Source organism: Drosophila rhopaloa, unplaced genomic scaffold (assembly GCF_018152115.1).
Source record: "Drosophila rhopaloa isolate 14029-0021.01 unplaced genomic scaffold, ASM1815211v1 contig_115, whole genome shotgun sequence".
In the NCBI taxonomy this organism is placed as follows: domain Eukaryota; kingdom Metazoa; phylum Arthropoda; class Insecta; order Diptera; family Drosophilidae; genus Drosophila; species Drosophila rhopaloa.
In genome coordinates, this window is record NW_025334990.1 from 13354848 (window position 1) to 13380744 (window position 25897).

Here is a 25897-nt window from a genome sequence, read left to right on the forward strand (position 1 = left end):
CGAAAAGAGCATTAAGGACACGAGCAATGAAAGCAGTCGTGAAAATTACCCGAGGGTCCGAGCAAAGCTGAATTGAAAAAGCTTTTCATTCATAACCTTTCACAACAACAACAGCAGTGGGGATTGACATCAACAACAAAGGCGGAAATGCAGCGAAATGGCATTTTCTGTAAAGAAAAGCGGAGCAGGAAAATGACAAAAAATATACATAAGCAATGGCGGATACGGATCAGCATGAAGGGCATGGAAAGGACAACTAAGGAAAAATTGTGTGCAAACTATCTAGCAAGGAAATTTATTAACACTTTTTTATTCGCCCCTTTTCTCGAGAGCTTTTGTAAGCGGCTTACGCTATCCGCAGAGGTAGGCTATCCCCGCCCACTCCCCACTTTCACTCCCACTTCCGTTTCCTTTCGCTAAGCTCAAACACTTGCACAAATAAATGTATCACCCGGAGCGTCGGAAAACGCTCTCTCGCTGATTTTTCTCTCATTTTAATGCTTCTGTGTTTCATTGTCTAGGTCGAGGCAGCTTTTTCTCCTGAAGGTCGCCTCCTGACTAACTGTTCGATGTGTCTGTACTGGATTTGTCTTCCTTTTGTGGGTGTAACGTAAGTCGAGCGGGAGGACAACTATCGACCGAGTGCGGGGGATGTTCACAAGGTAAACTGGCGGCGAGGATAAACAGTTAACCCTTTTACCGAGTTTTGTTTGGCCCAAAGCGGTAATCCTTGTCTGCCTCCCAATCAAAATTGCCTAGTTTTAACTTTTGGTAATCGCATCATGATTTTGTCAGCCAACCAATTGAATTCCAATTTGCATTAAAATTGGCAATTTGCACATTGTTTGTCGGCCTAACACTCCCACGACTGGACAACATATCCATATGCAGAAAATATGCAAATGCCTAATTAAGTGAGTTATTGTTCAAGGGCAAAATCACTTTTCACTAACTGCCCCCGAACCACCCACAAAAAGTATGGAAAGCTCGCTGATGCACTGAAAGCCAATCACTGGAAAGAAATGCTGTGTACATTACAGGGAAATCGTCGCAGAATTCTTGTACCAAGGCTAAACTTGTTCTGCTCTTTAAATTAAAAAAATAGCAAAACCATAATCATAGCAATAAAATGCCAAAGCACAGTTTGGAAATAAAAATCTTTATAACTACTATAATTGTTTACCTAAGTACTAGTTAATTAACTTTCTTATACCTTATTTATCAGAACGAAAACGGATATAGTTATAACAATAAAATTACTTATTGCCCGAAAAAGAGTTTAAATTAACCTACCTATGAATTAAAAGTTATTCTTTGAAAAATAGGTTATTAGCTTTATCAAGTAAATTCGGTTTTTTTTTAGTGACTGCTTTGGATATTTACCCCCAGGCGTATACTTAATTTGAGATTACTTTTACCGTAGGCGTATACTTAATTTCTTCTCTGCTTCTTTCAGGTTAGTTTTTTTTCAGTGACCCTAATGGCATTACCACTCCCACTGGCTTTTTTTCGCCAGCATCACATTTTCCCACTCCATTGGGCCGTAAATCACATTGCAAATCAAAAGCAGTGCCCAGCAGCTGCCATAAACTTTTATGGCAAGCGAGCGTGGGAAGAGCTTACGCTTTCGAGAGCTTTTCACGCTCCCGCAAAAGGAAAAGCGTTCGCTTTTCTCTCTCGCTTTTCACTTTTCGCAATTCGCACCCACACTGGCAGCGGAATTCTCCTGCTGCTGCTTCCGTTTCACTTTCAGTTGCTTTCGAATTGTCCGCCAAATTGGACGCTCCAAGTGCCCGTAATTTTCAATCCACCCACGGGAGCAGACTCAAAAACAACAACAGTAGGGATACCAAACCACGCAAAACAACAACTTTCGTCTGGAAATTCTACCTTGTTACATTCGCTAAAGCTTCACAGCAAAAAGATCCTCGGCAAAAAGTGCAGAAAAGTGAAGAAAATCGGAGAGGAAAAACCAAAGCCAATTTTTAATTGTGTAAGTCCCGCGTAATGTACGCATGTGTGTGTGTGTGTGTGTGCCGTGTGCGTGTGTGTATTGGTGGGAGTGTCCTTCGAGTCCTGCCAGTAAATATTTAAAACAATTAAAGCCCGACGAGAGTGAGTAGAAAGCCAAAGCCTGCCCCAAGGTCCCGCAGGACCCGTTGACGTGCCTAATTAGACGGCATTCCGTCGCACATCCTGCTGGCGGGATAACTGCATTGTCTGGTTAATTCACCGTTAATGCAGCCTGATTATAGCCCACGTCCTGACGTCTCGACATCGCGACATCCTGACCAGCCTCAATCCGAGCTGCCTCCTGCTGCACCGGAGACCCAAAGCGAACATATTGCCATTCGCTGGAAATGGCCATGAAAACTCGCAGCAACTGCTACCTGCTACATTTTCAAAGCATACTTTTTCGGGGAATAAAGCCTTGGGTCAAGGGGAAAGTTTGCCCGGACTTAACAACAAGACTTAACTTGACTTAAGTTAACATTCAACTCAAGACAAAACTTAAGATAACTTTTAAATAATTTAACGCCAAAAATGTGATGAGGTTTTTAGGGAATCAATTTGTTTAAAGAGTTAGAAAACAAACCTATTTTTATAGGTATATATTTATTGATTAAAATAATACTTAAATAGCTGTTTATTGCTGAATTGTCTTCAACAATTTTTGTTTCAGCGATTTGCTTTTTGACCTCCATTTAAACCTTGAGAATTTGATCTTTTATTCCGTGCTGTGGTTTCATTTTGGATTACTTAGATATAAGAGCGAAGTAAAACTATCTAATGACTTGAAAAGGAATTAAGACTTAAATGGAACCATATTTAACAAGAAGTTGTACATCTTGAAAGCTCAATACTATTAGTGCCATATCAAATATATATCCTGATTTCAAATGGAAACTCTTTTGAGTTAAAGCATATTGCAATTTGATTTCAGACACAAATTATGCTTGGGTTGAGCTTAGATTAAAACCTGATTGAAACCGTAATTTTCATTCTTTTGAGTAACTTGTTCAATAAATTTGCATGTACATCTGGTAAACCCCATTCCCCGCCCCCCGTCTCTCCCAATTGCAACCGCTTGGCTGGGCATCAGGTGCATCCAATTCCGGGCCGAATGGATACTTCGGGCTGAGCAAATATTTGCCACAAGTTGGCTAAGAGTGGTGCCTTCAGACCTCACCCCTTCATCCTGGCTCTCCGCTCAAGCCAAGCGTGGATGAACGCAAAATTAATTCCAGCTTCCACCCGCTGAGTACCCATTTCTACCCGGACTCCTTGCGGCATCTTGAGGCCGAGTCCCGATAACTTTTTACTACTTTTGCTATCCTTTTGCTCATTCTGCCTAAGTTTTCCCAGCCTCTTTTCTTCGCTTTCTTGCCTCATTGTTATTGGAATGTCTATGTTGAGTTTTTTTTTTATTGTTATACAGTCGAGCTTCTATAAGTGGAATAATATAATTTCAATTATATTTAAATAAGTGAATTGAAAATCATTAAACTGTTATATGTTTTCTGAATCACGACAAGTCACTGGAAATATAATTAAAAGTTGAATGGCTGGAATATCAAAAACTGAATACAGTTTTTGGCGGTTGAACCATACAAATTAAAGTACAAAAGAATATATTGGTTTTCTACAGAAATATGGTTTTCTGAAATTGTATACCCAATTCCTTTTTTAATTTTTGCCATATTAAAGAGTTACTTCGTGAACATGACTTCAAATATTGTTTTATAACGCAACTATATTTCTTTATTTAGTAAATCCTGGAACATCTACAATTTTATTTTGGCTTTCTCCTGTGGCTGTCGTGGCTTTTGTTATTGTCGTGGCTGCTTGCGTTGTTCGCTGGTTGTTCGTTGTTCTCGCTACCTTAGCATCCTTGCCCTTGGCGCGCACTTTTCTTCTTCTGCTAGGGTCCTTCCCCCTCATCCCCCTCCCCCTCCTTGTATCGCTTTTTGTTCCTTTTCCTGTGTGCCTTGTGCCTTCCTTCCTGTTCGGCATGAACGTGCGTTGTTTCCTTCGCGTACGGGCTTTTGGCATTGGCCTGTCCGTGTTTTGTGCGTGTTTGCCAGGGCTCAGGCGGTTTTTTCCATTTTTGTTGGATATTTTTTTTTTTGCTGTTTTCCTAGCTATTTGTTATTTTTTACGGTTGGCTCCGAGTGCTTTTCTTTTGTGTGTACATTTAAATCGCAATCAAATAACAATAAAAACTTCAGCGAGCTGACTAAAAAAGTGATCAGTGACATCATGGCATCCAGTGCATTAGTCTTAAGACATCCTGATGGATGGCTAGATTTGGCTGTGGGTGTTGTGTCAACCATGTCGTATACGCGATGTGGTGGATGTGTTGACTTATCGTCCGGGAAACTTGTTGGGGAAAAAGGTGGTGAATTGATCATCCTAGGAGTTGTGGTGTACCTTTTTTGCCTGTGGTGCTGAAAGAAAATTCATTTTTCAAAAATGTATAAAATGATTTAAAAATATTTAAGTTAAATCTCTCTATTAGTTTTTAAAGGAACACAGCAAACCTTGATGACAATTCCAATTATTGGCAGGAAGTATAATACAAAGGTGTAATGAATTACTTGTATTTATTAATGGCAACGTGCGGTATTAACTAAAGAAGGACAGCAAATGCTTTGAACTTTGAACTTTGCAATGGGTGGACTGAAGGTGATTGGGGTCAGGAAAAGCTAGCCACGGCTACAGCAATAAGCTGTTAAACTGCTTGTGCATGTCAGCACAACCTTTCCCCTGGATTTCCCCGACATATTCCGCTCCATTCACTCTTTATCTCTCCGCCGCAGTTGTTGTTGCATTTCCCTGACAATGCAACTGCCAATATCGGTGGATGTGGATGTGGATGTGGAAGGCCGATTGTGTTAGTTGTTTGCGGCTAACATTGACATTTGTGTCCATTTAAGCGTGAGGTTCCTTCAAGGGAAGCGCGCTCTTATGCAACATATGAAAATCAAATCAGATTGGGTAAATACATCGGGTACACACAAGTGGAGAATATCGTACTGAAATTTTTTTAAATTTACACAGAATTTTGTTAAATATTATTTAAGTAGTTTCCCAATGTGTGGGATCATTTGAATTACATCTTTTATATCTTATGGTTTATTTATGAATGGGAATTTCTATCATAAATATAAGTAAGGAGGGAAGGATCTTTTTAGCTTACAATTCTTTTTTCGAGTGTAATTCAGCCACGTGCAAACATATTACAGATATCTGCTCACTTGTATCAGCATCAATGTCATTCGAAGGTTGCATTCACATGCCAAATTCATGCATGGGATTTGCGTTCTTATTTTTTGACAAATAAGTTCTTTCCCAAAAAGGGCATTCTGGGTCAGCACTCGGCCAATTCCTGCAATTGCTGCATGATTAAACTCTGCAGCATTTCCCTGGCCAATACGCATCCGTGGCACGGGCAATCCCGGGAATTGGGAATGTGCTGCGACTGCAGGCTCGTCAGTTGCAGACGTCGTTGCGCCTCCATCCTCGTCCGCTTTTTCCAGGTCCTGACGTTGTAGAACACACAGCAGTAGACAGTTATGCCTGTTCATAAAAAGTATAAAAATTATTAAGACATTTTTAATAATATTCACTCACTTTTAATCCATTACAATCAAATGAAAAATGATAAGATAAATATTAGTTAAACAGTTTGGAGTTTAAAATGTAAGGTTAAAAGTAATAAATGACTGAGGTGCATCGCTTTAGATTTTCAGGAGTTTATAGGTTTTTTTATTAAGTTGTTAAATACAATTAGTAATTCCTCTTTAAAGTTCAAGAATTAAAAGCAAACCAAGATTTAATTGTCGGTTTTAATTATGATTGAGCCTTAAATACTAATATTGCTGAATATTTTTTTAACAAATATTTGGTTAACTTACCAACTGATAAAACTGAGCTTAAATCTTGTCTCGTATTATCTTACCTATTTGAACCACAAATCTATGCCAACTTACCAACTCCCACAACGGCAATGTGTAAAATCAAAACCATGAAGACAAAACGAGCATAGTGCCGATGTTTCCTCAGCTCTTCAAATGGAAATTCAATTGTAGCATTGATGATCCTATTTGCAACCGTTTGACCACCGCTTAAGTTTTCCAGTTCCTCTGGCGTTTCCACATCGGATTCCGTGTAATTCCCAGTAGTGTTATTTTCGTTTTCGTTCTCGTTATCGTACTCAAACATCTGGAGCAGCTGCGTCTCATTTAGCCAGTCGAAGTCTTTCCGGGAATACCAAAAAACAAAAACAATCAAAAGACCCACGGGGGCATTCTAAAGTGCACTTACCCGTAAAATTTTCATTGGCTTTGGCCAGGTGAAAATGGGAAATCGAGGTGACCATCAGCAAGATCCACCTGGCAGCTTTGCTTTGGGCGAACAGAATCATGGTGTTCCGCCGATTGTTCCAATGCAACTGAACAAACTAAAAGCACTCGGGCCCCGACAATACTATCAACAAAACAGCTGTTTGCGGGCCAAAATAAACATCTTTAAATTGATTTATTTAAGTAGAAGAATATTATTTAAAGGGAAAATAAATCAGCGAAATTTTCTGCAATAGATAAATATTCAGCGCAAGTAATTTATACTGACTTTAATAACTTTCATTCTTTAAATATTTTCTTAAAAAACTCATTTGAAATGCAATGATTTTGGAATCAATAGTTCTTTAAACTTAGATCTATGGTTTCGCAGTTCCATAAAAAAAATCCAAGACGGGCTTAAAGAAAATACAAATATATTTTATACTGTTTTAATTAAACACATAATTATAATTCTTGGGAAACTAAATACATACAATTTAAAAAAGCGCATTCTCTTCAACCCCAAAAACTAAAACTTTATATTTTTATGCTTTTTAAATGAGACATTCACTTGATTTTATTTCCTAAGATAAGGCAGTAAGTTGTAGCTTTTTTGAATGTATTCGAATAGCATCCAAAATAAAGTGAATGGGTCAAAAGATGAACACTTCTAAGCACACTGTGGGATGACTCCACAGTTTTCGACGCAGAGCGAGTTACTGGCGAAGCGACAGTTGTGGCAGAGGCAGCCGACCTTGGCGGTGTGGATGAAGGTCAGTTCCAGGATGTGGGCCGTCTCCTGGGGCAAAGTGGGCCACACAATGCTCTGGGTTCGCGGGGCATAGACATCGAGGCCATCGGAAGTCGATGGCGTAGCCTGCGGAATCCGGAAGAAACAGCAAATACATCCTGAGCGAAGGAAATCGGAAATCTCCGCTCAGTGAGTTGATTATCGGAATGGCAATCATTAAAACTCACCCAAACAACCCAAAAGAATCAGAAGGCCAAGACCCAAGAGAGTCAGCAGAAGGATTTTTATTTGAGCCTCAGCCAGCAGAGCGTCCTGGCTTTTATTCACAATCTCAGAGCAATAACATTGCTCCAATAAAATGAAAATTGCAACTATGAAAAAAATGAATCGAGTGCTCGGCGCCAAAGACATTTTGTTAATGTCTTTCCCATGCTTTCCATCGCACAATAAACAACTTGAAAATGGCAAAACAAACGAAAAGAAAGCAGCTGCAAACAGATGGCGACATCGCCGTGGAATAATAACAATCGGCTTGCAAACTTCTGTGCAAATTAAAATGTTGCAAGTGCTAATCGGAGTGAAGCTTATTTTCTTTTTATTTAAATGCCAAAAGCAAAATTTTCGTTTTGCAAATCCCCTTTTTCTTCGTGTAGCAGACTTGGTAACTTCTGATGTAAAATTTATAGACGAAAGCCTTTTAAAATCTTACATACTTTAAAACTACTTTAAAAACTTTTCAGACTGAATATGTTTTTGAGCATTAAAGTATTTTTTGAATTTTTTATATGCTACAAATTAACCTTCTTACTCCGTTACTTAAATTTTTCAAACTATACATGCAAATACTTCAACTGTAAAAAAACAAGGAAAGGTGATTCCACCAATTAAATTATTAAATAGCCAATGGATAACTTTCTTTTATATTATTATATATTTATATTATATATATATAAATATATTTATTTGGATTCTGAATGTATATACATAGGCTATCTCAACGAGTACATGACCTTCATCGCTGCCCACCACCCACTTCACCTTGCCACCTCGATTCCTCCCACTTGTCTGAAAGCATTAAATCTGTACGCTTTGCCTCGGTGTGCATTTGTCATAAACCAAATAAAAAGTAACCCATTTGCCCTGAGAAATTACATTTAAATTGCAAATTTAAAGTAAAAAACAAAACAGGTCGCATACACAACACACCCGACATTCAGCTGCACTCAAAACCATGAAAATGTATGCAAAGGTGACAACCCAAAAGGAAAAGAGGAAAATCCTGCGAAAACTGGATAACAAGAAAAAATCATTTGCAGACATAATTCACTTAAACGCCAGCTGTCTCGCTTCGTCCTTGTATATTCATTTCTCACACACTCATCTCCCATGCATTAAATTTTCCACTGTACTACTTGAAATTCCAAAAATTATATCCTCAAGGCGACTAAATACACAATTGCTTTTAGTTGGCGTAATTTTTAATCGATATTGGGGCAATTCATTTAAAAATAGGCTAATGGACAATGTGTGTACCTTTAATTATTAAAGTCGTGACATTGCGCAAAGAAAAGTGATACTATAAATGGATATAGATTAAATTTCAAATTTGTAAACTGGTCAAGGCCATTATATCAATTTTCTTTGAAAATTAATGACGAGGTCTTGTTATCCACTTAAAATATTTTCTAATTCAGTTCAATTAGTGTCTGAAAAAAAAGTGCATTCCTATTTAAAGAACTCAAGTATGTGTTTTACTAAGACCCTAAAAACCATACTTTTATCGAACTAAGAAGGCCACAGGCAATACAAATTTACTCTTACATTTTCAACAATTTAATCAACGAAATGATTTGCAATTTGAAATTCATAAAAAAAATGAGGAGAATCACTTGAAATGCCACTTTACGCGCATTTTGATTGTGATTTAGCGCTGAATTTGCGATTACCAGGACGATGACAGCGAAGGACGACAGACGATGACGAAGTAGATGAATATTTAATGCGGGGAACAGGACAGGACCCCAAGGAGCGAAGGACCCTGAAGTGAGGAGCAGCGGAGATGCAATAGAACGTGAAAATCTGTTCTCCGCAAGCATTTTCCGAGGGATCTGGGCTTTGGGCCTGGAAAGCATTGGAATGGAGGCAACTTTGTTGCATCGAGACAAATTTGTATGCGTGTGCTTTGGCCTCTGCCGATGGTCTTGTTGCTGCTCCCGCAAAACTGAATAATCGATATTGCCTGTCGAGCACTTGAAATAGCACCAATGGCACATTGAACGGCACCAACTACGGAAAAAGAGGCCATCTGCCTTTTTTGTTCATCCTGATGGTTTCATTTGCATCCACTTTTTGAAGAGGCAACACTTAGTACTGCATAATTATTCAAGGCTTTGATGTTCATCACTCAGTCATTGGACAACCAATTTTAGTTGTACGAATGCCTCAAATAGTTCTGCAGGCATTTAACAACTTTAAACTTACTATTTTAAATAAAATAGTTTGATTAAATTACATTGTCAAAGACTTACTTCACATAATAATTGAAAAGGTGTCTAAACCAGACTTTTTTTTCTAAAACACTTTTCAAAGAATTTAAGTATGTACCAATCTGTGCCCTCTGTTTTATATTCCATCTTAATCAACTAGAAATTCAAAACTTAAAACAATATTAAAGTGATATCTATCGATTAACTAAAAAATCTTCGTTTATTTCAATACAAACATCAAAATAAAATAATTGTAGAAGCTCTAAAGTATTCCTAGTTTTATTGACTGATTATCTTCAAAGACAATCCAATTTTTTTATCAGTGCAATTTACATATCCTATTCACCTAAAACTTAACCACCCACCACCACCCCACCCACGGGGCGAAGGTCACCCCACTTGCTTTGTTAGCCGCTTGTGGGCAGCCTTCGTGGGTTCAAGTTCAAGTGCTCCGAGTTTGCCCCCTCATAATTGCCGTGACTTTTGCAACAACAGAAAATACAAAAAATACAGATGAGGCGGTGATGATGATGACGATGACGATGACGATGACGAAGGTCCCTTGTCTCGCCTTGGGCTCCCGGCCCAGGGAAATTTAACTTTCGCATAAAAATGTCAAAAAAAGGGAAAATTATGAAATGCCAAAAGGCGGAAAACGCTGTCGGCGGATTGCTTGCAAAAAAAAAAGAACAGGAAAACTAGAATGCAGCTCATGTAAGCGGTGCCCCACCGCCGCCCCCTCGTGACTGCATTGCACATTCCCAAGGTCGTTAAATGCAACCCACCCACCGACGCCCCTTCGTTTTCATCAAGCGTAAACAAGCGAGCGACGGCTGAAGCTCGAAAACATTTTCACACTCGAATTGACCAAACACAAACAAGGCAAAGAGCGAGGGGTTTGGGGGGTGGAGATTGGGATGGAAAGTAGGGTGGGAGTTCAACTCCCTCCTCTTCTTATTAGATCCTTTTTCGCTTTAACACATGTCTGATCCGTTGCACATTAATTATTAATTGGTTGTTTTATTAAAAAGGATTTGACTTAGCTTTGAGCTTGCTTCAAAAGCAGCTATGGCAACCCCGCCATAGGCTAATTTATAATTAGAAAAACAAAAACTCACGGGGTTTTATGCAGTTTAAAAAACTTATAAAACTTTAAAATGTTTGCATAAATAAAATATTGAAAGCAACCAAGTTTCTAATTGACCTAGTTATTATATACTATATTAGACACAACAACTTTAATTTCCACTGCCGTGGTAACAGTAATCGATGCCTTTGTCTTGGAAACAAAAACATTGAGCCTTGAATTGGTTTATTAACATTATTAATTTAACATTTTAAGTCCCTTTCATATGAGCTACCATGCTTCAGATGCCATGTCTTTGTTTTTGAGACAAGGTAAAGTAATTACTTTTAAACAAAGCACTGGTAGAACGAAACAATGCAAGTAAATCCAGTTGGTTATGCAACGAAGCCTGTCAAGGAAATTAATCTGAATTATGCTTCACATACTCACAAATATTAGCTTGCAGTTATTAAATGTGGATAGATAAATATAGAATATGCTGCATGAAAAGTATTTCAAGGTATCTACTTTAAACAGAGCAATTTGCAGATATATCTATTTAAAATTAAAAGCTCTTAGCTAAATCAACTGTGACCTAAAACCTCAACCCAAGCATTTAAGCAATCTTTTGGTTTACCATTTCGTAAATAACCCCAAATAAAAAGCTCCAAGCGAGTGTGCTATTTCAATCAAGTCTCATACATAAATTTGAACAGTAAGTTGGTCAGAGTTTGCATTTCAGTTGGCCAAACTAACCCAACCCAGTTACTTGTTCTACCTACCGACGAAATGCCAATTGTTTGTGCAGACTCTCCATTTACGTGCCCAGAATAGTCGGATTGCTCGGACTTGTCATAGATTTTCTCTGGGCGCTAAAATGCTTTCGTTTTCACCTGACCGATGCGATGCAAAACTTTCCTGGCACTTTTCACGCTTTTTCAATGGAAACTTTAGCGTTTCCGCCTGCCACCTCTCGATTTTCATTGTCAGACGGTTGTGATTCAACTATTTCCCGAAAAGTTCGCACAAAGCTAAATGTTTATTTGTACTGCAGTTAGTTCGCTGCCTGTTTGTTGGTTTGTTTCTCTGTCATTGTTATTGTTTCTCTTTTTTTTTTCTGTTTGTCGCCGCTGAATCGCATTCTTGGACTGGGAATCATTAGGAACTATTTGCTAAGCAAATGCCACTGGCATTGCGAACGGGCAGAAATAGTTGCAGGCGGAATGCTGGACCGCAGAAAAGGGAGAACGAGAAAACCCGGCCAGGAGCAGAGCAACCTTGCTAGAAAATGGCAATGGGAATTGGGTTTTGTGGTTTTTTCCTTTTTGCCCTGCGGCGTTTTTCACTCCGAGTTGAAATTCCCTGGCATTTCCCACGATTCAACCCATTTTCACAGGTTCGCTGATATCATCATTGGCACATTAACAGCTTCATTGGCACACTCACTTGGTTAAATACACATTTGACTGCCTAATTACGAGGCTGTCAACAAATTGCAATAAAAAAAACATCGCCATTTCAGCCAAGTAAAATGGCACAAAAAACGTGACCAGGCAAGCAAACTCAAGCAGTGCGGAAAGGCAGGAAAATCCTCTCACATCTCATCACATATCCCATCACACGATGTTATGGCCACTACAGAAAGTGTGACAGTTGGACTATATAGTATATGTATACTATATATACTCGTATGCACGCTGGTGGGGGTGATGGTGGGGGGTGGTTGAAAACGTAAGTGTGGGTGGGTGTGAACAAGTGTGAGTGCCGCCCAGCATCAAGTGCCATTGACGGCGCGTCATTTTCTTGAGAACTCATTTATCCTCGCCACCATTCAAAAAATACAAAAAAACAGGCGTCTCTGTGTATTTAATTAACGAAACGGAAATTACAAAATGTGCTTGCCGCTATTAGATCCATTGAACTTGGATTAAGTTTAAATTAGCTGGCTTAAGTCAATGAAAAAGTATTTTTAGATGTGTAATATTCATCTTGAAGGTAATTAGCTTTTAGCGCTTTAAGAAGAATTTGTATTTAAACTTTTTAGTTTCAATTTTAATACTTCTCAAATATTTTTCTCAAATATTTTTCTGACAATACAAATTTAATTTTTTCCAATTAGCATATTCAAAGCAACAAATAACACACATGTTTTCATATTATAAATTCCGCTTTCGATAATTAAATAAATATCTTCACACTCAAAATATAATTAAGTAATTTTCTATACATTTAAAAAAAACTTTTGAAGCTGTAAAATATTTCTGTTTCCCTCCCTATTAATCGCATTAAATATAAAGCTCATTATGGTGTAAGGATATTAAATTTGTCAAAAAGTTGTTATGCAATTAAAACACTTTATTTTTATGTTATGGCTGATGAATAATGTTTTTGTTGAAAAAGGCAATCAAGGTAGAAATCAAAGTAAAATAGAACAACTCAATACAAACAGAACATCAAAAAGGGAAATAAATAACTATACAAATTACCAAAGCAATTACCAGGATACAACATAAATGCAAATTAAGAGCAGAAGTTAGAAGCTTTGTGGCTTATCTGCTTATTCCAACTAATTAGCTTGTTAGTGGGATATTTTCATACGCCTTTCAATTTGATCTGGACTTATTTATACATTGCAAATAGTTTTAGGGCAACCATGTTTATTTAATTTATACTGCAGCTAACTTAATTTAAACTACCACCTGACCTTTTTTTATTGTTTCCATTTAGGTTGAATCGAGGTCAATATAATCCATCAACATGATACATAGCTGAAAAAAGTGTACTTTTTTCTGCTTTTTATTAAGAGCTCTTGGCCAGCTGTGAAATTTGGCAGTTGGCCAATTGGTTGTCACCTGCAAAAGCTATCTAATGAACTCAAATACTTGCATATTTTACAGCGGGACAAAGATCAGAACTGCCACCGAAATGGGGCAGAGCAGCAAATCAGGAGCTGCCGGGGGCGGAGGAGGCGTGGTCTGTCCTTCGACGGCGATCAGTGGCTGTGCCTCCGGAACGGCCCTAATCCAACTGGATGCATCTGGCCAAGGAGCCGGCGGCGGAATCGGAGCGGAGTCGGAGCATGAACGTGGCACTTGGACGGGTCGCTTTGATTTCCTGCTCTCGCTGTTGGGATATTCCGTGGGTCTGGGAAATGTGTGGCGCTTTCCCTATCTGTGCTACAATAATGGAGGAGGTGGGTACACTGAAAGCTTATAAAATAATATATTTTCAACATTTAATATTACTTCTGAGAAGAATGGAAGCAAATTACAATCATACTTTCTGCATGAAAAATTTATATTACAAGGAAGCCCGTCTAATCAAATTCCAATCAAAAGTGAAATATTTTTTTCCCAGAAACCTCTTCAACAGAGAAAAAACCTATCTTTACCAGATACTCCGAAATATAAAAGAAACTCTACCGACAGATATCATCCTTAATAAGAAATAATTTATGTCTACCAAACACAAAATGTATCATTTATTCATTTATTAACAAAAATATTACAACTATCTATCTCAATTGTATCATAATTTGATGACTACATTTATTTTTACTTTTTTCAGGTGCCTTCCTCATTCCCTTTACCATAATGCTGGTGATTGCCGGACTTCCGCTGATGTTTATGGAACTATCTTTTGGTCAATATGCCGCCCTGGGTCCAGTGGCCGTTTATCGCAGGTTCTGCCCACTCTTCCGAGGATTGGGAACCGGCATGATCCTGGTATCCGCCATAGTCATGCTCTACTACAACCTAATCATCGCCTGGACCATCTTCTACATGTTCGCCTCGTTCGCTCCGGTGCTTCCGTGGCAGAATTGCGAACCCGCTTGGAGCACTAAGTGTGAGTTTTTCCCCTGGGGACATAATATGATGGCTCCAATTAATTAATAGGCCAAGATACTCGAGACACAAAAAAAGAAAAACAGTGGGGGACAGAGGATGCCAGATTCTTATCTTTTGTTACGTTTTTCGGGTAATAAATTAAGCAAATTGCAGGCTGTCAAAAGTGGAATTTTATTTTGCTTTTCTACGGCTTTGTTTTTGTTTGTGTCCGTTGGCGGCACGTGGCTCGGTTGGGAAAACACATGGCTGGGAAAATGGGAAGTGGGGAAAAGGAAAATGGTTGTGTAACCAGCAGACCCCGGAGACAATTGATTCAGGACAACGAAGATGACAGGAACTAAGGCAAAGATAAACACACACAATCCAGAAACACAAGTTTCAAGGGAAACTTCCAAGGAAATTTGCAAAGCATTGCAAAAAAGAAAATTTAAATAAAAAAAAACACGATAAGTTCCCATTGAAGTATCCGAATAGTTAAAGTTAGCCTAATTCCACGGGGGATCAAAAGTACATCATTTGGCCCCGAGAAATGTGTATGCCAGGCACATCATCTTCCGTCCTTCACGCACACGCAAACAATCAAAAAATATGAACAAACTTTCGCTGAGAATTATAATAATAAACAAGATGGAGGAGCGGAACAATAACGCATGGAGGAATCCTAGGCGCCTTGAAGTAGGCAATTGTTTTTGTGCCTCGTTTGACATTGTAAGGTGAGCGCTTTGCAAGTGAGTGTGTGTGTTTGTTAGTGTGCGTGTAAGGACTCGTCTTTGAGTGTGTGTGTGAGTCCGGGAAGGCGTTTCCTTGCGAATGCCTAAGTCTGCTTTTGATTTCCTTGCCCGGACACAAACACACGGCACTTTAAAGCGTTCCGCCACGCGTAACACATAAATCTTTAACGACCATTGAACGCCTACTCTTCCGGGATTCTGGAACATAAGATGGTTAGACTTTTCATACTTGCCCGGAAAAGCGTGGAAAAGTTTTGTATGTAGGTCAAAAATGATGGCAGCCCAACCACATTCAGTTGAACTTTGAGAATTTACCGGAAAGACATTCAGCATAAATTAAGTTTCTTCAATGTCAGAAAAAGTTAATAAATGTTGGGACTTCTATTAAACCAAATACATTCACAAGATTTTAGAAGGTTAAGGATAACAATATAACAATTGCCATATAAAATTATATTATAAATTATTGGTTTTTAAAAATGTATTCAGTGAAGCGTATTTTTGTTAATTTGGGATATTCTAAGATATTTTATTTTGTCATACTTTGATTTGCAAGGTGTACTTATTTCTTAATGTATTTTATGACGGACACCTTAGTGAACTTCGCAGGATATAAACACATGCAGATATGCCCACTCACGCAATCACATCCTCAAGTGGCTCGGTCTTATAACATGGAACAAGAAGAGCGGCGAGAACTATCTTCAAGTGCCATTGAAAGTTTTGCATGAGGCAAGAAAGCGAAACCACCCACAGCCACCTCTTTGTGTGGCTATTCTAAGAGGGCTTAAAGAACAGGGAATAACCAAAACGCATAGTATTATTATTATTTCATTATTTGTGTTTAATAGATAAGTAATATAATTCGTAGCTAGATAAATTAGGTTTTCAACTATATTCAATCTGCTAAAATCTGTCTATTTTTGCCAACATTTTCCTGTCATAAACTCTCACAAAGTTAGAGTTAAGCTGGCTAAGGTTATATTTAGGTTCACACCTTTTTTAGTGCCATATATAAATACTCTACTTTTTCTTGGGAAAGTTTGCCGGGAACTTTCTGTTAATCCCCAAATCAGGGCTATGAAACCCTGTTAAATGACCTCTGGAAATGTTACCGCAGCCACCAATGCCATTTGCTATACTCAAAACGTATAGCTATGAGTTAATATTAGAGAAAACCAAAGTGAGCCATCGTCTTCGCCAGGGATTCGGAAATAAAATCAGACTTAGGCAGAGGTCGCATGTTAGCTGCCATTTCCGCTACTTTTGCGGTAGCTCAGAAATCGATAATGGATGCTATTGAGAATCCCCCGTCGCGTCTTTTTCTCATATTTCACCTTCTGGGGTGTTCCAAACACGGCAGCTTGGAATTGTTAAAATGACAAACAATTATGTCTTAACTGTTTTTGACACTCAATCGCTGGCAGTGCGAGCGGCAACCTTGGGCCAGGCTTTTCCCTAAGCTCTTAAGATACAAAGTTGAGTACGGTAGAGGAAAATATTATGTATATATATAGAGAGAGAGAGACGGCTGGCGACGGCAGACAAGCAATTTCTTAAGGATTTTATTTATTGACACTTTTCGATTCTCCTTCGGATGCTGGCAGCATCTCTGACCTCGTCGTTGGCCGCCTTTGTCCTCGTCTGTTCGGTGCTGTTTTAGATGACAAATGTTTACTTTTAGTGTCACGATTAAAATGTGTTTAACTTTGTTTGTCTCTGGATCGAATGTCGCACTCTGTTTGCCTTTCCACTTACTTATATGTTTATATTTTTTTTCAGTAAATATTTGGATGGACTTTTTATGTGGCTAATAACGTAAATGAGCTCACACGGTGTTTGGCTGAAGTATTACAATTTATTTATTAGCCCTGTAAACTTGAAACTCCAACGTTTTTCGTTTTCTTTTCATGCCGAAACAAACTCATCAAAGTTTGCCATCAAACTTAAAGGTCACAAAATTTAAGACCAATTTCCTGCGCCAGGCGTAGCACTCAAATTGAATAAGAAAGTCGGGGCATGTGTATCCTTTTGCAACCAGGATATACACACACAAACACACCCTCGCTCGCAAGGATTTATTTAAATGTGTAGACCGCCTGAATTTGTTAGGCAGTCCTCGTTTCTTTTTCAAATAAAATTTATTTCATATGATTCGCATCTAGGGGCTGTAAATACGCGAGTGTGTGTGTGTGTGTTTGTGTAATCAAATTAATTGCAATACAAACAGATGCAGACAGGCAAATTAAACGGCGTGTAAACACTTTGAAGTTTTTCACCAACCGCCAGCCACACGAAATTGTTCTCAAATTTATTTTCCCGTCGAAAAATGAAGCTGATGAATTGGTCTGATGGATGTGTGTGGTGGGGTTGCTCAACCTTAATTCTGAACCAGAGTTTCGTCTATAATTGCCAGGGTTTTATTCAGGTTACGCTTAGAGGGGAAATGGCAATGTGGCGGATGAGTGATGTTTTTCAACAAGCGCTGATTGTACGTAGAAAAATATGATTTTTTTTCACTAAATCAACTTGTGCTTGTCTTGAATTCTGTTTTCAAAATATTGCATTTCCCCAATCAAATTTATTACGTTAATTAAGTACTGCAAACAGTAATGTCCTGGGGCTTGACAACCATGTTCTTTTTCCCTCATCCACATGCAAGTTCCAACTCAGCTGTCAGTTAGTCATTTTGTGGTTCTTTGGGGGAAAAACTTTGGTGGTGACACATTCCCCATGCCACTCACTCTTTTGACACTCAGCACACATAAGTCAAATGCCATATCCAGAACTGCAAATTTCGACTTCTGTGAGACTGGAATTAAGCTGATGACAAGTTCAGGTTAACACAATTTGTAGTTGGCCTGATTGCAACTCAAATCGAAATGCTATCGAAGGGACTCTGTAGCCGAAAAATACGCCTGACAAACAGGAACCCAAGACAGATTGCTCTGCTATTGACCTTTCACCTCCCCCGACTCAGCCAAAGTTAAAAGTTGCGAGAACCTTTTGTCCAACCCTTTTTGGCCAAAGGACTTTGACATTCCCAGACCCTTTTTTGTGTTTGCCGCACTCTTTCATTTTTGTTGGGACCTGCCTCTTTTGTGCTTTTCTCCTCTGATTTGCCACTTTGTCCTTTTAATTATGTAGCCGGACATACAGAAAATAAACTTGCACAACCCTAAACGCAGCCCAACCGACAAATAGTTCATAAATATTAAAATGCTGTTTGGCCCTTTTTGCATAATTGAGAGGGATTCCAACTTGCTGACAGCCTAAGTCTCTTGCAGATTGCTTCTCGTATGCCCAGGCGGACCAGTGCGAGGCCACCAATGGCACCTACTACCTGCGCACCTGCCACAATGCCACCTCCGCGGCGGAGAACAACATCACCGCCCTGGCCCTCGTCGCCCTGAAGCGCCCACCTGCCGAGGAGTACTTCAAGTGGGTATCAAAAAAGGGTTATAGGTGTAGAAAATAATCTATGAAATTCGATCCTTATCATACATAGTTCCGTACAAAGTACCGACAAAAGATTTTAAAATCTATCCAATTGGTTTTTTATAACATAATTGTGGATATCACAGAAACCTTTAATCTAACTATTGAACATCCTGATTTAAGATTATTAATCATTAATAGAAAATAGATGGTCTTAACTGGCCAAGAGTACGGAATGCATTTACTTATTGTGGTTAAACCCAAACCAAGATTTCAAGAATAAAATCTATATATTATATTATATATTGCCCTACCTCAATACACATTTTTAAACTGATTTAAATTACTACTCTGTAGCAACATTTCTGTTAACATATTTTTTTAAAAGATCAATACACAAACTTAGTCAAAAACCTGCTTACAGTATAAATCAATAAAAGTGATAAATGGTGGTAAAAAAAAGTGCAAAAATTAAATGTAAATTGAATGCTTAGTCGTTTTACTGGTGTGTATTCCCCCAGCCTCTTGTAACCACAGTTTCGATGTGAATTTTCATTTTGCAGCAACTTTGTGCTGGGATTGTCCAAGGGCATCGAGGAGACGGGCAGCATTAAGCTGTCACTGGCCGCCTGCCTCTTCCTGGCCTGGGCGATTGTGTTCCTCTGCCTGTGCAAGGGGGTTCAGTCCTCCGGCAAGGTGGTCTACTTCACGGCCCTGTTTCCCTACGTCGTCCTGGTAATACTCTTCGTCCGGGGAGTGACTCTACCCGGCGCCAGCACGGGCATTATCTTCTATCTGACGCCCGACTGGAAGCAGCTGGCCAATGCCCAGGTGGGTGGTGAACTTGGCAAATAAACTTTTTCCCTGGAATGGCCTTAATTTGCCAACCCTTCTTTCAGGTTTGGGGCGATGCTGCGGTCCAGATATTCTTCGCATTGAGCCCGGCCTGGGGAGGTTTAATCACGCTCTCGTCCTACAACAAGTTCTCCAACAATTGCTACAAGTAAGTTCAGTATTATTTAGATGGTTTCCTAGAACAGTTCCAGGTTTGTTGGAAACAGGGTTTTAAGCTTATTAGAGGGGATTAAACTCATCATTATTAACTATGTTACAGACTTAATTATTCTGGAAATTCATGATTAAATTGAGGAAATAGTATAGCCACATAAGCTTTATAACAAATTAGGGAATTATTGCACTGCATTACCAATGAAATTACTGTTTTAGCGATTTAACTTTAAGTATCACAGCCTGCACAGTGACAAAATAATTTAAAATAGATTTGTTCCTGAATAAAGTAAAATAAATCAAAGTAACTCCTTTAGCTGCTTGCACAATAAATGCAGGCAGTCGAACTTAAAGTAAGTTACATGTATTAATCATATTTCTAGAAGATATTCAATTAATAATAATATTTAATAAACAAAAATAAAATTAAATCTTTATCCAGGGACTCACTGATCGTGGCCTTCTGCAACATAGCCACCTCGTTCTTTGCCGGCCTGGTGATTTTCTCCATTATTGGCTTCCTGGCCCACGAACTGAACGTGGATGTGGAGAAGGTGGTGGACCAGGGCGCAGGTCTGGCCTTCATTGTTTATCCGGAGGTGGTGACCCGCCTTCCCGTTTCCCCCATGTGGGCAGTTCTTTTCTTCGTGATGCTCCTGACTTTGGGACTGGACTCTCAGTTCGCTCTGATGGAGACCGTCACCACTGCGATTCTGGACAGGTTTCCCAACCTGCGGCAGTACAAGATCTGGGTGGTCCTCTCGGTGGCCATTTTCGGCTACATCGGCGGCCTGGGCTTTACTACAAATGTGGGTATTTGTAAAAAGTAATTTATGCTCTGAAATTTACTTTTATTTGTTATTCTGTAGAGTGGCATGTACTGGCTGCAACTGATGGACAAGTACGCCGCCAATTGGTCAGTTCTGCTGATTGCCATTTCCGAGTGCATTCTGATTGCCTGGATCTATGGATCTCAGCGGTTCCTAAACGACATCCAAGGAATGATTGGCAAGCGATCCTGGTTCTGGAACTTTTTCTGGGGCGTCATGTGGCGCTACATTACCCCAGCCACTCTTCTGGTGAGTTTTTATTCTGATTTTTTTTAGTACAGAAGTTTTTTAATAATCTATTTTATTGGTTTTAGTTCATTTTGTTCTTTAACTGGGTGGAATACAAGCCGGCCAAGTATGGACACTATGTGTACCCCATGTGGGCGGATGCAGTGGGCTGGATCGTTGGACTCCTGCCCGTCCTGGTCATCTTCCTGGTGGCCTTTCAGGAGATCTGGCGGGCGCCCAAGAACCTCAACTTCGCTGAGCGCATCAAGCACCTGCTGCAGCCCACCGCCGAGTGGGGACCAGCCGGAAGACCCTGTGTCAATCTGCATGCCGAGCGTTACCAGAGCCAGAATTACGACGGAGTGACCAATACCCAGATCCTCATCGAGGACGTTCCCTCGCCCAAGCAAAAGTCGAACAAGAAAGAGAACCAGTTGACTCTGGATGTGGATGTGGATGTCGAGTGCCTGCCATTGGCAACTGTGGGCAAGCGGCCAGGTCCTGCAAAAACAATGGGCAAACAAAGCAGCAGCAGCAATCTACAGACAACTGCCAAAAATGGCACTCACAAGTCGCCAACCGAAATTAGTCCCAGCAAGCAGCCACTTATTCCGGCTGAAAAGGAAAATAAATCAGCCACCACAAAGGTCCTGGCTGCAGGAACATTGAGCAGTGGACGCGAATGCACCACAATGTCCACTTTTGCGGGCGGCGGGGAAAAGAATCCAACAAAAGTCAATTCGGCGGCAGTAGCAACCACTATTGCAGCCACAATGGCAACCAGCAACACCACGACATCAGCAACTGTTGCTGCTTCTGCAGGTGCCATTAAAACACCGCCATCAAATGGTGTTGCACCTACAAAAGCAACAGTTGCTGCTGCGCCGAATGTTGCCGCTGGCAAGACGGTGACGGCTGCAAATGTTTCTAGTGTTGCTGCTCCAATTAAAGTAACGCAATCGGATAAAATGGCTTCTGCCAAAACGACAATATCAGCAAGTGTTGTAACCACAACTTTGGTCAGTGTCTCGACAGGAGCAACAAATGCTGCTGGTGCAAATAACAAAACAACAGTTGCCACTGGCAAAACGGAGTCAGCTGCACTTAATGGTGGTGCTGCAGCTTCAGTTAAGATAGCGCCATTGGATAAAATGGCTCCACTTAAGATAGCACAGCCAGAAACTGCATCGACTGGAAAAATCATTGCTGCTGGGGCCAATGGTAAAGCAGCAATTGCTTCTGGAACGTCAAATGCTGGAAATGTTGCAGCTCCAGTTAAAGTACTGCAATTGGAAAAAACGGCTCCACTTAAAACGACAATATCATCAGCTGTTGGTGTTGCAGCTGTTGGCAAGGACACGACCGTCGCCACTGTTGCTCCGGTAAACACAACACAAGCAGTAAAAATCACACCAGCAACAACTGTTGCTGCTGCGCTGCCAGCCAAGTCCACATCATCGGTGTCAAAAGCAAATATTGACTCTGGCACCAAGCCAACGGCTCCTTTATCCACTTTCAAGTCGGAAGGCAAACCAGCAACAAGCATTGTGACCACAGCGGCAAACGTTAATACCAGTGTGACAAACGGCAAAGTCAACCCGAGTGCAGGAGACTCGTCAGCAGCTATAAATATCACAGCAATTACACAGCCAGCAGTCACCCAAAAACCGGCAGCAGCAGCAGCAGCAATATCAAAGCCGCAAGCAACGCCTTCGAAAACTGCCTCGAACACAAAGCCGATTGCGTCTGCCACAGGAAGTGGAAAGGTAGCCGCATCGGGCGATATGTCCAGCAACAGGACAACAGATAATCCAACGGCAGTTAAAGGCCCAGCCAGCAGCAACATGTCAGCAAAGTCGGCGAAAGCTGGCAAAACAAAACCAAACGAAACCAGCCCTACAAAGTCAACAGTGAATCCCATAAAGCCCGGCTCAACCAGCCCCACAAAAGCTGGACCATCTGCTGCTGGCGCGGTAAAGCCAGGAGCAACTGCAGCCAAGACAGCAGCAACATCAGCTGCAGGCGGCAGCAAGAAGGCGGCAACATCGACAGCAGCAACATCTGGCAGCCAGGCCAAAACGAAAGGCAATTCATCAGCAGTAACTAAGAAGAAATAAGCCATAGAAACTCACAGGTAGGATCTATTTGGGTCAATGCAAAACGGTTGAACGCGCAGTTCCCAATATCGAAAACTATTTTTATAAGTATATATATAAATGTGTATGTGTGTATCTAACGAGCTAAGCAACCCATTTAAACTGTAAATGTAAAGAGTTTAATTAGGCAATTATGTAAACGGTCACAAAGTAAAATCAAATATTTTATAGATATTTAATTTGGATTGGCCAGACGAGAGAGGCAGAACGAACCTTCATGTTTCCTATGCGAAAGTACCTATTTATCAGTCATCACTGTGGGATAGCTGTTCCTTAGTACCTAATTTCCAAATGATGATGATGGCAGGACGGTGGCGGAAAGACTCGATTGTAATAACCGAAAAAGTTAACGTAGGATTTAGGTCAGGATTGCTGGTGTTTGTTTAGTTTTGTGTGTGTATATCCCCTTGGACACCCAGTAATTGGGTGACAAGTAATTCGAGAGCAATGTTGAAAGTGCAATGGAAAACGTTGAGTTTTAAAAATATATAAATTTATATACAAATATACAAAGGTTACAACTAATCAATTTATACAAATGAGAGATCATTTGATTGGTTTTTTTTACTGCAAATATTCTTAAGACTACTTTGGAGGGACAAAAACAATGGAGGGCGGAGGTATTTTTCCGTTTTATAAGTGCGTACATTTGTTTATAGATCTGTATACATCACCCGGAAAAAAAAAGTAAACCTTAATCTGTAAATGTAAGGTGTATCTATGTGCTCACTGTACTCTATGTTTTCTGTGCTAACGAGAGACTCATGTACCTAAATGTTAATCAAGTTGCATCAAATCCCTATTTGTGTGCATTTGTATAGTTAAGGCAAATATTTAGAAATGTTTTATGTGTGTGGAGTAGATGGAAACTAAGCCTAATAAGAAAAAATGCTCACGAGAAAACAAGAAAAAAAACAATAATTACAAGTACATTTCTAGAATTTATATAACCATTGTTGTGTATTCATGTTGAAAATAAATTATATAAATATATTAAAATATACAAAAATAGAAACAAATATAATATTCGTAAATATTTATATGTGTTTGTACCTGTAGTTAGTTGGGAAAATTAATATACCACTCATTCAGAAATTATTTAAGTTGATTACCATTGCTTTTTAGTTTATTTTGATAATATATTATTGCAAATTTTGACGCATTCAATTGAAAACCAAAAGTTTTAATTCAACCCCTGAAAATGTGTGATAAATAATTTGCTCCGGCTCAAAGTAATTTTCAATTTGTGTCAAACATACTTTAGGCGTAAGTAAAAACTTGAAAACAGGAATATATATTAATATGCGAATTGAAATTGTTGTAATTTGAGTTTGTTGTTGTTGATTGTTTAGCGCAGTAGCTGTGACACAAGCCTACATACATACATATGTACCTAGAACCTAGAACATTAAATCAGACATTAAATGATATGGAATAATAGGCCATCGATGTTGCATGTTTGTTAGTTAAACTGGATGTGTACCTGTAAAATGAAAATTGCAACGTAATCTAGATGGAATTATCAAATAAATACAGATAAGGAAATATGTAATGGCTGTTTGAAAAGATATAAATAATAACATAAGCATTTCCACATAAATGTTAATGTAATGCCGCAATTTGCTCAAACCTAACTTAAGTCACAAGTTTAAAACACAAAAACATAAACTGTCAATTCCGACAAGATATTTATAATTTTAAAATAAAACATATTAATCAATTGGCGTATAAAATAGTGAAATAAGAAGAGTTTACTTTAAACATTGAACAAAGGAGCTTCAAATTTTATATGAAACTTTGGGATGCCAACGGAATAGATCAAAATGTTTAAATCAAACTCGAAAACGCTAGGCAAGTAATCAAATAACTGCAATTCATATCCCTATAAACCAAAAACGGAAAAATCTTGAAATAATACCCATCAACCGGAAAACCCACCAGCTCAATGTAAACATTTATAATATGCATGATCAACAATAAAAACTCGTGTATAAATCGAGTCAAATAAATTTAAGCAGAAAAACTATTTGATGTATGCATTTTAAGCGAATAAATATGTAAGAGTAGATAACTGAATTCAAAACTAAGAAAGAACAAACAGCACATTTAGTAACACTCTTATCCATAACCACGAATCCTTTGTAAAATTTATGTTAGTTTAGTTCAGTAAATCAAAAGTACTATGCAGGGTTTTGAAATCAGAAAAGTTACTTTCAGACAGAATTGAACGGCTACACAGTAATTTATCGAAGAAATGCAAAATCAAAAAATCTCACCTCTGTTCCTTTAAACAAAATTGAAAAGCAAAAACCGGGGGCTAACTATACAAAATATCTTATTAATATAGTTGTATAACATTTTTGCTGTTCTGGTAATCAAAAATATATGTTATATCAAATTAAAAGTGTAAGCAAATATTACACATATTCCACAGATGCCAATAACTAAACGAGTAATCATAAATAATTATGTTAAAATGTAACTTTAAGTGAAAAACAATATTCATGAATAAATATTTATGGGTTTTAACAAAAAAAAAGTTTGGTTTGTGGATTCGCCCCAAAAAAAAATGTGGAGGGATTCAAGGATGATATAGTTATCTCACGGATTTATAACCGATATGAGCACCGAAGGCGTGGTCCCACCATCTTACTCTACCTATTCCTCAAGCATTATCGGAATTAACTATAATGAAGATTAATCCGGCCAAAGTAGAGGGGCATTTTCTACATACAACATTTTCAAAGTTTTTATATGAACTCGTACTTGTTTAGCGGCACGACTCTCTACCCATAACGCCACGGTCGCACTCGTTCAGGTCTCGTCTATACAATATCTCAAGCAATCACATAATAGAACCCGCTCGGCCGGCCTTAACTTGAGATATATTTAGCGGCGGCCGGCTGGTCACGTGGCGTAGGGCGTAAGATGCGAGACTACAAAGTAGTGTTACGCGGGCTCAAATCCCACTCGAAGCTATTAATTTTTAATTTTTTCTTTTATTTTATATA

At 39.1% G+C, this 25897-nt stretch overlaps 2 protein-coding genes across 2 annotated transcripts; one reads left to right on the forward strand and one right to left on the reverse strand.

The window, feature by feature from the left end:
• Window positions 1-1778: 1778 nt before the first annotated feature.
• Window positions 1779-25425, forward strand: LOC108040877. The gene is made up of 9 exons (XM_017118536.2): window positions 1779-1993; window positions 13545-13840; window positions 14215-14493; window positions 18514-18667; window positions 19228-19495; window positions 19564-19667; window positions 20115-20481; window positions 20542-20751; window positions 20817-25425. Exons 2-9 carry the CDS (start codon window positions 13573-13575, stop codon window positions 22845-22847), a joined length of 3681 nt encoding a protein of 1226 aa, XP_016974025.1. The 5' UTR covers window positions 1779-1993; window positions 13545-13572; the 3' UTR covers window positions 22848-25425.
• Window positions 5231-7506, reverse strand: LOC108040794. Its single transcript, XM_017118404.1, is given in 4 exon segments — window positions 5231-5580; window positions 5994-6260; window positions 6328-6402; window positions 7041-7506. Coding segments are annotated over 4 exon segments (1017 nt in total). The 3' UTR covers window positions 5231-5371.
• Window positions 25426-25897: the final 472 nt, after the last annotated feature.

What these genes read in the sequence shown, in the direction of transcription:
- LOC108040877 (XM_017118536.2), top strand. Translation starts at nt 13,573, where the DNA reads ATGGGGCAGAGCAGCAAATCAGGAGCTGCCGGGGGCGGAGGAGGCGTG. An exon ending in TTCTCCAACAATTGCTACAA is followed by an intron (nt 19,668 to 20,114) that starts GTAAGTTCAGTA and finishes ATCTTTATCCAG; the next exon opens with GGACTCACTGATCGTGGCCT. An exon ending in GCCTGGGCTTTACTACAAAT is followed by an intron (nt 20,482 to 20,541) that starts GTGGGTATTTGT and finishes GTTATTCTGTAG; the next exon opens with AGTGGCATGTACTGGCTGCA.